Genomic DNA, 14,539 nt, shown 5'->3' with positions numbered 1-14,539 from the left:
AAGTCCCTAAGAATTTAAAAGGGTTCTGTATATCTTTTCCCTGCTTAACAACTTCCTAGTCAAGACTACCAACTCTCTCTTCCTCTAGAGATAAAAAATGTTTGGGAAAATTCAGGAGTTATTCAGGAAAAGGCTGGTAACACTGGCTTAATTAATAAAGGAGAATTTGTTAATTAACTATGCAAGGATAGTTTTTCAGGATCAAGTTATATACTGAAATGGCTTTTGTTTTTGTTTTTAACCTTGGTCAGAACAGCCAAGTTCCTCTTGGCTTCGGGTCCATTGACAATAAATGAAAGAGTTAGACGAACTGACTTCTGCAGCCTTTACCAGCTCTACAGAACAGAGTCCTGCAGACCCATTGACCTATTAGATTCTCATGTCTTTTCCTGAGAGTACTCCACAAACTTCTTAGCATCAAGATCCATAAAGAGTCAAATATAGCCACTGGAAGACTGCTGGGTGTGCAGAGATGGATTTCTATCATCTGAGTTAGAGGGAGTAATTATTGTATTAACCAGATATGCATAAATGTTTCTCAGAGCATAGGTGTGTGTGTGTGTGTGTGTGTGTGTGTGTGTGTGTGTGTTGGGTGGAGGTGAGTCAGACAAGCTGCCTCCTTTGGCCCTTCCACCTTTGAGGCTTCATGGTCCTTGGCCCTATTGGTAGATTGCTTTGCTTACCTCCACCTGGTGAATACATACCTGGTGTTTCTTTTCAGACACCTCTTCCCTAAATCAGATATGTTATCTGCATGGATTGGTACTTATAATGTACACACTCCCACACACTTTCAGAAATGGTATTACTCTCCAGGCTTGTGGGTTTGTTTTTCAATGATTTCCTGATTACATCATGCATATGGAGGGCATATTGGACTACTAAATCACCAAGGAGGAAGGATCACTTCTGAAAAATTTTTGCCAGGGCATCCTGTAGAGTCCCAGTCTTCCCCAGGTGAGCCTTGGAGGGGAGGGAGATAAGGATTACAAAGGAGACAAGTACTCCATCAAGATCTCCAAGTGCTCCATTTATTTACCAGAATAAAAGTGCTAAAATACCTTTCCAGTCTCTGATCCACTTCCATTCCCATGGTACTTAGTAAAACAACCTTCTGATGCTCAAAGGCATCAGGTGATAATAATTTACAATATTCCCATTGTAAAACAGTTCCCAACAGCATCCAACCCTGTGGATGACCCAGAAACTCTTTGTCACATGGCCTGAAGAGAGGAACCTTCCTGATATCGTTCCTGGGGTTACTTGACTCTCCAGTGCTTTATTTGTCCAGGCTGTATTTGGTCCCATACCATTTTTTCCCTTGATCCTGAAAGGAGCGACTCCTTCTGGAGCATTCCCAACTTCCTACCCTAGTCAGTGCAGGTCTTGTTCTCCATGACTACCTTCATTTTCTCTCCTTTAGAGTTCCCCTCTCTTTCTCAGACTTTTTGAATGATCCACTCTTTATCCCCTTTATCATTAGTTAATCCATAATTTAAATTATATATTATTGTATATTAGTTATTTATTAATATAGTGATGTTGCTTTTTAATTCATATATTAATATTAAATGTATTTAAATATTAACAACTAATTCATTTTTCACTGAGAAGCAGTTGGGTATGGTGTATAGGGAGCCATCCATAAAGTTAGGAAGACCTGAGTTCAAGACCTGCCTCAAACATACTTAGCTAAGTGATCCTAGGCAAATTCCAACTTCTAGGTACCACAGTTGGCTTCTTAAGACTTCATAATACAGAGTGCAGCCAATTTGAGGCAAAGAGGGAAATTTCCTATGTTGGGAGTTTTCCAAACAGATGAAATGAGCAGTCAGTACCTCACCACCAATCCCCTACTCCCAGCAAAAAGAAAACAACCCCAATCTTTACTCCCTCAATTCTGCTAGGACAAAGATCCCAGATCATCCTGGCTTTCTAAATAAATGTCTCTAAAAAACATAAGCTAAGTAAAGTAAAGACATTTGAAGGTATCACATTAAGTTTGAACCTTTCTTGGAATAACTAACTTCTCTTTAAAAGCTTAACAAATTTGGTATTTATTCTTTATATGTCTATGAATTCCTCCTCAGAATGTTGACTTGTGTCCCCACTTCCTAGAACAGTGTCCTTTGAACGGTGACTTCTTTTTTTTTAAATTTTTATTAAAGATATTATTTGAGTTTTACAGTTTTCCCCCAATCTTGCTTCCCTCCCCCCACCTTCACCCCACAGATAGCACTCCGTCAGTCTTTACTTTGTTTCCATGTTGCACCTCAATCCTAATTGGGTGTGATGAGAGAGAAATCATATCCTTAAAGAGAACAGAATTCTCAGAGGTAACCAGATAAAACCATAAGACATCTGGGTTTTTTTTTACGAATTAAAGGGAATAGTCCTTGTACTTTGTTCAAACTCCACAGCTCCTTATCTGGATACAGATGGTACTCTCCTTTGCAGACAGCCAAAAATTGTTCCCAATTCTTGTGCTGATGGAATGAGCAAGTCCTTCAAGGTTGAACATCACTCCCATGTTGCTGTTAGGGTATACATTGTTTTTCTGGTTCTGCTCATCTCACTCATCATCAATTCATGCAAATCCCTCCAGGTTTCCCTGAAATCCCATCCCTCCTGATTTCTAATAGAACAATAGTATTCCATGACATACATATACCACAGTTTGCTAAACCATTCCCCAATTGAAGGACATTTACTGGATTTCCAATTCTTTGCCACCACAAACAGGGCTGCAATAAATATTTTTGTACAAGTAATGTTTTTACCCTTTTTCCTCATCTCTTCAGGGTATAGACCCAGTAGTGGTATTGCTGGGTCAAAGGGTATGTACATTTTTGTTGCCCTTTTGGCATAGTTCCAAATAGCTCTCCAGAAGGGTTGGATGAGTTCACAGCTCCACCAACAGTATAATAGTGTCCCAGATTTCTCACAACCCTTCCAACAATGATCATTATCCTTCCTGGTCATACTGGCCAATCTGAGAGGTGTGAGGTGGTACTTGAATGAAGCTTTACTTTGCATTTCTCTAATAATTAATGATTTAGAGCATTTTTTCATATGGCTATGGATTGCTTTGATCTCCTCATCTGTAAATTGCCTTTGCATATTGTTTGACCATTTGTCAATTGGGGAATGGCTTTTTTTTAAAAATATGACTCAGTTCTCTGTATATTTTAGAAATGAGTCCTTTGTCAGAATCATTAGTTGTAAAGATTGTTTCCCAATTTACTACTTTTCTTTTGATTTTGATTACATTGGTTTTACCTGTGCAAAACCTTTTTAATTTAATGTAATTGAAATGATCTAATTGGTTTTTAGTGATGTTCTCCAACTCTTCCTTAGTCATAAACTGTTCCCCTTTCCATAGATCTGACAGGTAGACTAGTCCTTGATCTTCTAATTTGCTTATAGTATTGTTTTTTATGTCTAAGTCCTGTAACCATTTGGATCTTATCTTGGTAAAGGGTGTGAGGTGTTGGTCTAATCTAAGTTTCTTCCATACTAACTTCCAATTATCCCAGCAGTTTTTATCAAAGAGGGAGTTTTTATCCCGGTGGCCTGACTCTTTGGGTTTATCAAACAACAGATTACTATAATCCTCTCCTGCTTTTACACCTAGGCTATTCCACTGGTCCACCACTCTATTTCTTAGCCAATACCAAACAGTTTTGATGACTGATGCTTTATAATATAATTTTAGATCTGGTAGTGCTAAGCCACCTTCATTTGCATTTTTTTTTCATTAAGCTCCTGGCAATTCTTGACTTTTCATTTCTCCATATGAATTTACTTACAATTTTTTCTAGCTCATTAAAGTAATTTTTTGGAATTTTGATTGGTAGGGCACTAAACAGTTTAGTTTTGGTAGAATTGTCATTTTTATTATATTAGCTCTACCTATCCATGAGCAGTTGGTATTTGCCCAGTTATTTAAATCTGATTTAATTTGTGTGAGAAGTGTTTTATAATTGTTCTCAAAAAGATTCTGAGTCTGTCTTGGCAAATAGACTCCCAAGTATTTTACACCGTCTGAGGTTACTTTGAATGGAATTTCTCTTTCTAGCTCTTCCTGCTGTTTCTTGCTAGTCATATATAGGAAAGTTGAGGATTTATGGGAGTTTATTTTATAACCTGCAACTTTGCTAAAATTGCTAATTGTTTCCAGTAGTTTTTTAGATGATTTCTTGGGATTCTCTAGGTAGACCATCATGTCATCTGCGAAGAGTGAGAGTTTTGTCTCTTCCTTCCCAATTCTAATTCCTTTAATTTCTTTTTCTTCTCTAATTGCTGATGCTAACATTTCTAATACAATATTGAATAGTAGTGGTGATAATGGGTACCCTTGTTTAACCCCTGATCTTATTGGAAATGCCTCTAGCCTCTCCCCATTGAGTATAGTGCTTGTTGATGGTTTCAGATAGATACTGCTCATTATTTTAAGAAACAGTCCAGACAGAAGATGAGAGAGATACAAGAAGTATCTTGGCCATAAAATGACATTTAATTAGGTAGTCATTCGGCCAATGAACATTAAACATTTATTATGTGACAGGCATTGTGCTAACCCCTAGAGATACAAAGAAAACCAAAAACCAATCCCTGCTCTCCAGTTGCTCATGATTTAATGGAGCAATAACTAGTTATAAAGAAGATACCTTCAGGATAAATGGGGAACTAAGATGAAGTAAAACAGGGAAAGACTTCCTGAAGAAGGTGGGACTTCATCTGAGACTTAGAAGAAGCCAGGGAAACCAGGAAGCAGACATGAGGAAGGAGGGCATGCCAGGCAGGGGACACAGTCAGAGAGAATGCCTAGAGGCAGGAGAAGGAATGCCATGCGTAAGAAATAGCAAGGAAGCCAGTATCGCAGATTGTCGAGTACATGGAGGGAATAAAGGTACAAGAAGACTGGGAGTTAGGAAGGGATTGGGTTAGGAAGGTTTTTGAATGCCAGCAGGATTTTCTGTTGATTCTGAATGTGATAGGGAGTCACTGGAATTTACTAAATAAAATTACAGTGCTTTCCTCCTATTAATTAATTCCTATTTATCCTATAAGTAGCTTGCTTTGTATGTATTTATGTGTATATCATATCCTCCTCCCCATTAGATTGTAAGCTCCTTGAGGGCAAGGACTGTCTTTTATCTCTTTTTGTATCTCCAGCAAATGGTTCAGTGTCTGATATAGCCAAACATTACATAGTCCATATGTAAAGAATGCTCATTGAAATTCCAGGAAATTCTAAAAGACTTATGAAGAAAAAATGTTAATCATTTCCAGAGAAAGAACAGATTGTCTGAAAGCATTTTCCAGAAGCATACTTTTTCTTTACTTTGTTTTTCTTGGGTTTTTTTGTATATTCTTTCACAGAGTTAACATAAAAATACATTTTTGCATGACTGCCTATATCAAATTTTTCACCTTTGGCAACGGGGGAGAGGGGAAAAAAACTGGGACACCTTGTAGGTCTCCCTTAATAACTTTGGAATTGATTATGCAGCATGAGAAATACTAGCACAGAACTATCCAGAATGCCCCCATCAGTAAGGGTGCTGCACTCCACGAGAAAGGCAGAATTGAAGCAACTCAAAGGAAACATGACTTAAGTAAGTTTAGAGGACCCACCTCAGGTGTTAACATGGACTATTGTGCCTGACCTGTGGTAGCTCTTATTGGTCTGATCAGTCACAGTTGGACAGTGTAATTTGTCTCCAACATAGTGATGTCATTTGGATCTTCTTCAGTAATGAAGGACAGGAACCAACCAACCATCTAAGTATTTCCCCAGAGAAGTCCTCTTTGAAGGTATGTGAGTTTATACAGATTTTTAAATTTTCTTATAGTTTGACTTCATCCTATGCTTTGACTATTTTATGGCCATCTCTATTTCCAACAGAAGCCCAACCATGATAAATTCAAATCCATGAAAGTTTGCTGGGGGATGCCCAGCTGCTGGGAGTCCCTTTCACTACCTAACAACAGCAGAAATCATCCCTCTTCATTCTATCACTGGGAGACAAGCTGGGTGGAGAATCTGAGAGAGTAACAGTTGAGCTCAAGGAAATGATTCCCCTGGGACAGCTGGGAGTGGGAAGAGATTTCTATGAGTGTTAGGCCAGTGGGTAACAGGTAAGCATTTAGGGCATGAGACTCATGGCCAGCTGGGTACCCCACTAGAACTCTGTTCACTCCAATGTGACCAATATAGCTCCGAAGTGAATATTATTTTAGAATATATTGGGGGGAAATATGGGGTTTAGGATGAAGGAGATGAAAGTTCTGCTGTTTTCTGTCCCCCCAAATTCAGACCACAGTATCAGTACTGGAGTCAGTTCTAAGTGCTGTCATTTTAAGAAGGCTATTTATCACTGGATACCTATATTCCAAGTGAATGGATGTTCTTCAGACTTTTTCCCCCATTTTTTAATACAATATATACTCAACACATGATATTTTTCCTGGTACACAATAGATGTCAAATGCTTGTTGAATTGTTCAGTTGAAGAAGTTCAGAGAAGGGCACCCAAGATAGGAAGGCATTCTGGAGTGTTAGAGTCAGAAAGAACTGAGTTAAAGTTCTGTCTCGTGTGCTTTCTCCCTATGTCTTCCTGAGTAAGTCCCTTAACTTCTCAATCTTCTTTTCCACATTTACAAAAATAGTAGCTGATAAGTGTGCATACATCCTAGAATGGTTCTGGAGATCAAATGAGATGATACAATTAAAGTGATTTGAAAATCTTAAATTGCTATGTAAAGTTGAGATATTATTATGATTGGTTATAATAACTTAGGGATGTTTAGCCTTAAAAAAAGATTTAGGGTAGCCATGATAACTACTTTAAATTTTTTGCCTCATTATTACTTGGTAGAGGAATAAATTTCTTCTCTTTGGCCCCAGGCACAAAAAATAATTGGGAGTTACAAATAGATTGATGTCAGGAAGAATAATCTAATTAGGGTGTGAGCTCCTCATACAGCAAGCAAGTGGTGGAGCCTGGACTCAAAACTATGCTTTCTGAAGTCATGTTCAGTACTCCTTCCATGAACCTAACTATGGCTCTATGTGAAGAAATAAGAATGGTGGGGACAGTTAGGTAGGGCAGTGGACAGAACACCAGCCCTGGAGTCAGGTGGACCCGGGTTTAAATCTGGTTTCAGACATTTAATACTCACTTAGCTATGTGATCTTGGTCATGTCACAACCCTATTGGCTTGCAAAAAAAACTAAAAAAGAAATAATAATAGCTAACATTTATGAGCAGCCAAACTGTGCACATCCCCTGATTCAGCAATTATACTATTAGGTCTGTATCCCAAATTGATCCAAAAAAAGGATATAAAACTCATATACATCAAAATATTTTAATAGCTCTTTTTGTAGTAGCAAAGACTTGGAAATTGAGGGGATTCCCATCAACTGGGGAATGACTAAACAAATTGTGGTATATGAATGTGATTGAACACTATTGTTCTGTAAGAAACCATGAAGGATGGGATTTCCTAAAAGGCCTACAATAATTTGCATGAAATGACGCAAAGTAAAATGAGCAGAACCAGAAGAATCTTATACATTGAGTGATGATCAACTTTGATGGACTTGTTCATTTTAGTAGTGCAATAATCAAATTCTAAAATACTTGTCTAATTGTGAAAAGAGAATTCTAAGACTTGTGATGAAAAATACCATCCATATCCAGAGAACAAATGTGGAGTTTAAATGCAAACCAGAGTTTACTGTCTTCAATTTTTAAAAGTTGTCTTAAGTATTTTTCTCTCTAACTTTTTTATGGTTTTGATTTGATTCTTCTTCCACAACATAAATATAGATTTATGTTTAACAGTTATATTTGTATAATCTATATTAGATTGCTTTCTGTCAGGGAGAAAAACATGAAACTCAAAACCTTGCAAGAAAATGATTGTTAAAACATTTATGTAGGTGATGCAGTGAATGGAGTGCCAGGACTGAAGTCAGGAAGACGTCTTCAAAGTACAAATACTGCCTCAGGCACTTACCTACTGTGTGACCCTGGGCAAATCACTTAAATCCTGATTGCTTCAGTTCCCTCCTCAGTAAAATGAGCTGGAGAAGGAAATGGCAAACTATCCTCGTACCCTTGCCAAGAAAATGCCAAATGAGGTAAGGGAGAGTCCAATATGACTGAACATTTGTGGAGAGCTTTGATATTTGAAAAGCAATGTCTATGCTGGCTCATTGTATCCTCACAAAAATTCTGTACTATTATCATTAACATTTTGCAAAGAGGAAACAGACTGAGAACATATATGACTTATATAAGGTGTCAGAACTGCAACTTGATGGAGATGACATTTAAATTTAGGTCTTTATGACTTCATTACTGCTCTCTAACCATTATGCCAAGTAAGTTCTCTAACACTGGGGTGAAGAAGGAACTTGTGAACCAGTGATTTTATTTATGAGCAATTATGGACCCTGCCAGGAAGAAACTTGGGATCAGAAAATAAGAGATAACAAATTTATATATTGTGTTGGGAGATATGATTGTATGGTGTTCATATCAAAGGAGAAACTTTTGTTGAGTGATGATCAAAAGAGATTTTGGAAGTGTCAGTAGAGATCAAGGAGTATTATGACTATCCCAACAAGATCAGTGGGTCTGGAAGTAAGAAAGTGCATCCTGGAAAAGATGGCCAGGGATCATCCAAATGGAATCAGATCTGAGTGAATACCCAAAGAAGAAAAAAGTTAGAACTGAAGAGTGAAAATTACAAGAGTTTTGTTCATCATGTGACAGGAGTTTCAGAGGGCACACCTGAAGAGGAAATCATAAAACACCACAAAATAATCATTTTCTAAAAAACAACTCTCACTTTTATAGCATTGATCAGAGCATTTTCCTCTCACCAACCTGTCTGAAACATGTATAAATCCTATCATTCCCCTTTAAATATTGTTAAAAAACAGAAGAGATTCAGCATGATTAATCAATCATGTCAAAGCCAGGAATTAAGAGCAAGAGAACTCTTTCCTACTCCCCATCTCACCTCAAAAAAAGATATTGATAAATATTCTTAAAACACATGATAAACAGATTTTTTAAAAAAAAATCTACAAAAATAATTTTGCAGAAAAAAAATCAATGGTATTTGAATTAGAAAAGAAAATGGTTTATTGTGAAAAAATCTTTCCAACAGATTTTATTCATAAAAGTCTGATGTACAAAATATATATAGAATTGATCCAAATATATGAGAACAATTCCTCAAAAGAGAAAATGCTAAAGTATAAACACCTCTATTTTTGATAGGAAAAAATGGAAAGATATTAACATTTTAAAATATTTTGTAAAAGTTATGAGGGGCGGCTAGGTGGTGTAGTGGGGGGCAACTAGGTGGCGTAGTGGATAAAGCACCGGCCTTGGAGTCAGAAGTACCTGGGTTCAAATCCGGTCTCAGACACTTAATAATTACCTAGCTGTGTGGCCTTGGGCAAGCCACTTAACCCCATTTGCCTTGCAAAAACCTAAAAAAAAAGTTATGAATAATTAATAAGCAACTCTGAGGTCCCACCTCCTTCCCATTAAATGGGCAAAGGTGCCAAAAAATAAAAGTTCTTTAAGGGCCTCTGGTTAGAGGTAAGAACTTTTGTGCTGGTGATGGAGCTGTGAATGGGTCTAAACATTCTGGAAAATAATTTGTAACTGTACTCATAAAAATTTATAACTCTGGATTAAAAGATACTAATACTAACATCTCCACTAAAAAGGTTGAAAAAGAAAAAAGAACCTCTATGTACAAAATTTATCCAGCAGCCCTTTGAAAAAGTTGTACTAAAGATCAGAAAATGAAGTAGGTCATTGCCTATCTGGTGGGGAGGCAACAACCCTTTAATGAGAGTTTACCTTGTGCCATACACTGTGCTAAAGTCTGGGGAGACAAATATAAACAAAAAGAGGATAATTCTAACCCTCAAGAAGCCTTATATGCACTGAGGCTGAATCACATTTCTTGGAATTCTTGGTTTCCCTTTCTGGATGCATTAGTAAGCTTATTAATGAAACATTATTTACATTATAATAAGAGTAATAAAATGGAGAATCATTTTTTTTAAAAAAAAACTACTGAATTTCCAATGTGTTCTTTTATTTGTTCTTAATAATAACTCCCAAATACCATGGTACTTTAGAATTTTAGCTTGTTAACAATCTTTTGCAAAAGTCTCTTGTCACTCAGTGCTCATAAATAGAATGCAAGAACTTCGATTCTAAATTGAATTATTTCCAGCTCAGTCACAGGGTATCTTCAACATTCTGAAAACTGAGAAACATGGATACCAAATAAGAAGATCCTATAGTAAAGATATAGCAGGAGTTAGGAAACTAATCAATTTTCCCATGTAGCCCTCTCTCCCTCTTTCCTAATTAAGAATGTGGTTTTTCTGAGCTGCTTCTCATCGACTTGTCTAATTGAGTCTATGAGGAAGAAGCTGAGTACTCAGTCTTCTCAATTTTCCCCATCTCTCCTGGGGAGAGATTATTCAAAGTGAGTAAATAAGGAAATGACATGTGTGCCTTGCAGAGGGAATTCTGTAGCCAAGTGTCTGCTAATAGGAGGAAAGAGAAAGTTAGATTTTCCATAGCCCAACATATATTCTTTTTCAGCTGAAGAGCTGTCTAGATATACTTTTTTTTGCAAGGCAGTGGGGTTAAGTGGCTTGCCCAAGACCACACAACTAGGTAATTATTAAGTGTCTGAGGCTGGATTTGAACTCAGGTCCTCCTGACTCCACTGCACTGCCTAGCTGCCCCTAGATACACTCTTAATCCCTTGTAATGCTGAGACTCTAGAAGTCTGTGTGTGGCATTCTAACATTCTAGCAGACCTTATTGACAAAGAACACTGGTCAGTTCCATTTCTTTCCTCCTTTTTTCCTATTTGTGCTTTCTCACTGGGATCACTCAGGCTAAATGTCTTACAGGATCATGTGCTGGCACAGTACTAAGTCTACCTTAGGTACTAGATAAAACATTCATTTTATAAAGACATGATATCAATTTATAAAAAAGAAAAAGGGGTGAAGGGATATGCTTTCTGCCCTCAAGTATTTTCAAGGCTTGTCTTGTAGAAGAGAAATTATGTAATTCATGAAATTACCCATTGTCAGATTTTTAAGAGATTAGAGTTGTCATCAAGTACAATCTGGATTTGAACAAGATTTGTTTCTAGAACATTTCTAGTAATTGGTCATTGAGCATTCACTTGAAATTGTTCAACAAGGAGGAATCAGCTACCTCCTGAAAAAAGCTCATTCCATTTTTAAGAAGTTTTTATTTTATTTTGTTCCTTCTTTGGAATTTCCACTCATTCTGCCCTATGAGACCAAAGAGAACAATGTTGATCCCACCCCCCCCCATGATGACCCTCAAATATTTGACAGTTCTGTCTTTCTCGATATCTCTCTCTACCTCTGTCTCTGTTTTTCTTTTATTTATTATGTGAAAGCAATTCTATTATAATCAAAGGCAAGAAATTAAGTCAGCAAGCCAGTTATAACCCAACATTCAAATCCGGTACTTCGGGGGTAGAACAGTTCCTGTGACAGGATTAGTTGGCAGGAAAGAGAAAGAAGAATCTCATCTCCTCATAGGTCAGAGAATGACCCTGTAGATTTAGAAAATTTCAAATCTCATTGACATCCTGGCATTGTCTCAAGAATATTAGTATTGGTGTCAATGTCTGCAATTAGAGCCAAGAACAAATTAGACTCATTGAAGAAAGGCAGATTGTAGACCCAGTAAGTAATCCAGGAAAATGTCATTTCAACTGAAGAAAAACTTCACGAGGGCTCCAGAAATGGGAGAAAAAAGATTTCCTATAAAAGGATTTTTCAGAGAAAGAGCAAAGACGCAAAGTAAAGACAAGGACTCACCTGAGCTCTCTTCAATTCCTCCAAATATTTTTAAAATAATGATTCTAAACAAATTCTAGAGTGGTAGACTCCACAACAAGAGGAAATGAAACAATATTTTAGTCTAAGATAATTTTGGAAATCAGCAGGAAAAGTCTATTGCACCAGGGTGAGAGAGAGGAGCAAAGTTCAGCATAGGCCATAGCAACACAGATACAGCCCAAGCAAACCAGAAACAGGCCTAGGAAGTCACTGAGTCAACAAGCTGTTGCTTCCAGGCTTCTCAGTCCATAGATAGTGAGGGGGTTGAGAAACAGGGTCTCACTGCTAACACTGAGGAAGTACTCTGTTTCTTTGTCCAACTTTTTTTCTGAGTTGCACTCTTGAGTGGTAGTTTAAGGTCTAGGAGGAATGGTAGGACACTAGATCTGGAGGCTGTTGCAGACTGTGGAAACTTCCTCCTAATTTCCTGGCAGAAAAGAGTGATTGTGATCATGTACAGACCAGGGAACAGACCAATTTTTCCAAGGTTTTAATGATCTAAGAAGTTTAGATCATACAACCTTGGAAGAACTGAAAACTTACAGGTCCCTAGAAATATCTCTGAAAAAAATTTGCACAATGAAGTTTGGGACAATGCACCTTCCACCCTGAAAGCAGAATCCTACTTTAGCAAGGAGTTAAAAGTCAAGGAATAGGTTCAGAAAATGAGTAAACAAGAGAAAAATCTGACCCTAGATTGTTACTATGGTGAGAAAGGAAGATCAAAACACACTCAGAAGATAGAATCAGTTCCTACCTACAAAGCTTCAAAGAAAAATACAAATTGTTCTCAGGTCATGGTTGGGCTCGAAAAGGATTTTGAAAGTCAAGTAAGAGAGGTAGGAGGACAAATTGTCCTCTCCTTCCCATTTCTCCCAGTACATTCCATTAACTCTATCTTTTAATATATTATGCCTTTATATTCAGCTCCCTCCTATGCCTTGCCTGTATATTCTCCTTCTTACTCCTCAGTATCATCTCCCCATGCAGGAACATAAATCCCTCATAATTTAACCTTCCTGTCCACCATCTCTATGCTTCACCTGGGTCTTGTATTTGAAGATCAAACTTTCTGTTCAGCTCTGGTCACTTCAACAGGAAAGAATGAAAATCCCCTGTTTCATTGAAAGTTCATCTTTTCCTCTGAAAGAATATGTTCAGTGTTTCTAAATAGTTCATTCTTGGTTGTAATTCAAGCTCTTTTGGCTTCTGGAATTTCATATTCTGAGCCCTATGAGCCCCTATAGGAAAGAAATGTAAATAATTAGATATAAATCAAGGAAATAGATGGCAATCTCAGAAGGAAAACACCGAGGAGGAAGGGAATGGTATTTAGGGAACCAGAAAAAACTTCCTAGGATAAAAACCTGTATTTTGGAGGCTGTCTTGAAAAAGGCCAGGAAAACTAAGAGGCAGATTGGGGAGGGCAAGTATTTCAGGTTTGGATATCATTAATGACAAAGGTAAGGAGTGAGGTGTGTCTCCTGTGTTAAAGAACATAGAAAACAGGGACAGCTAGTTGGCACAGTGGAGTTAGGAAGACCTGAGTTCAAATTCGACCTGAGACACTTTAAATAATTACCTAGCTGTGTGATCTTGGGCAAAACACTGAACCCCAATGCCTTGCCAAAAAGAATATAGAAATCATGAGTGCTGGGACATAAGAAGTGGGAGGGGGAATCATCTTAGAACAGACAGAACAGGAAATCGAAAAGTAAGGAAAAATCTGGGAACTGTGTGTATGGTGAAAGTGGGTGTGGGAGGAAGGCAGTGGACTCAATCTTGTCCCTGTCTTTCATCTGACAGAGAAAGAAACTAGATCCTATACCAAAGATTACATTGCACCCAGAGGCGATTTTGTTGCAATTGAATAAACTTCTTAATTTGTTGTTCTTTTTAGGTCCCCTGCAGCTTGCCAAGATTCTGAACCGAATCAAGGTGATGAGCTCAGAGAAATCCGGTAGTGTTGCAAGCTTCTTGCCCCTCTTGCTTCGGGGCTTGGCTTACTGTTAGGTCTGCTCTGGAGGGGAAAGGGGAAGTCACGTGAAGCCTGAGGCTGCCTCAGCTTCTCCATGAGAAGTTAGTTCCAGCTTCCCCATAAGAAGCGACTGCCACCACTACCTGGACTTCGAAGTCCAAGCCGCGCAACATGGGCTCCTACTACGTGGTTCCCAGGCTGGATCTGTCCTTGGTCCTGACGCTCCTTCTCGCACCACTCTTGTTCCTGGTCATCAAACTCTACCTCCAGCGCAAGAAACTGCTGCGAGTCCTGCGCCCCTTCCCGGGACCCCCGGCGCACTGGCTCTACGGGAACCATAAGGAGGTAAAGGGCTGGGTGTTGGGGGAGGCTCTGGCGGGATTCGGGGCGGGCAGCCAGGATAGAGAGAGGGAGAGGCTGCTGCCCATGATCTGACTCCCCGAGAGTCCTGAGGGAGAGGTCAGGGGCTCGACCAGAGGAGGGGTAGGCGGGAGAGTAGAGAAGGGCCTTAGGAGCGACGCAGATTCATTCTGTGGAAATTCATTAGGTGTGCCTCCCAGCCATCTTCTGATCTTCTCCCTCCTGCTCTACGAACATTTGGACAACTTTTTCCT

At 38.4% G+C, this 14,539-nt stretch overlaps 1 protein-coding gene across 1 annotated transcript in view; it reads left to right on the top strand.

Annotated features, from left to right (window-relative positions):
- Positions 1–13,336: 13,336 nt before the first annotated feature.
- The window catches only part of LOC141512510 (taurochenodeoxycholic 6 alpha-hydroxylase-like), a 47,579-nt gene continuing 46,376 nt past the window's right edge, over positions 13,337–14,539 (top strand). Inside the window, exons 1-2 of the mRNA XM_074221506.1 lie at positions 13,337–13,410; positions 13,848–14,270. Coding sequence (XP_074077607.1) covers positions 14,097–14,270 — 174 coding nt within the window. The 5' untranslated portion in view covers positions 13,337–13,410; positions 13,848–14,096. The remainder of the gene's footprint in view (positions 13,411–13,847; positions 14,271–14,539) is intronic.

This window comes from Macrotis lagotis, chromosome 2, assembly GCF_037893015.1.
Source record: "Macrotis lagotis isolate mMagLag1 chromosome 2, bilby.v1.9.chrom.fasta, whole genome shotgun sequence".
Lineage (NCBI taxonomy): Eukaryota > Metazoa > Chordata > Mammalia > Peramelemorphia > Peramelidae > Macrotis > Macrotis lagotis.
The sequence above is the reverse complement of the archived record's forward strand: the minus strand, read 5'-3'. Positions and strand labels throughout refer to the sequence as shown.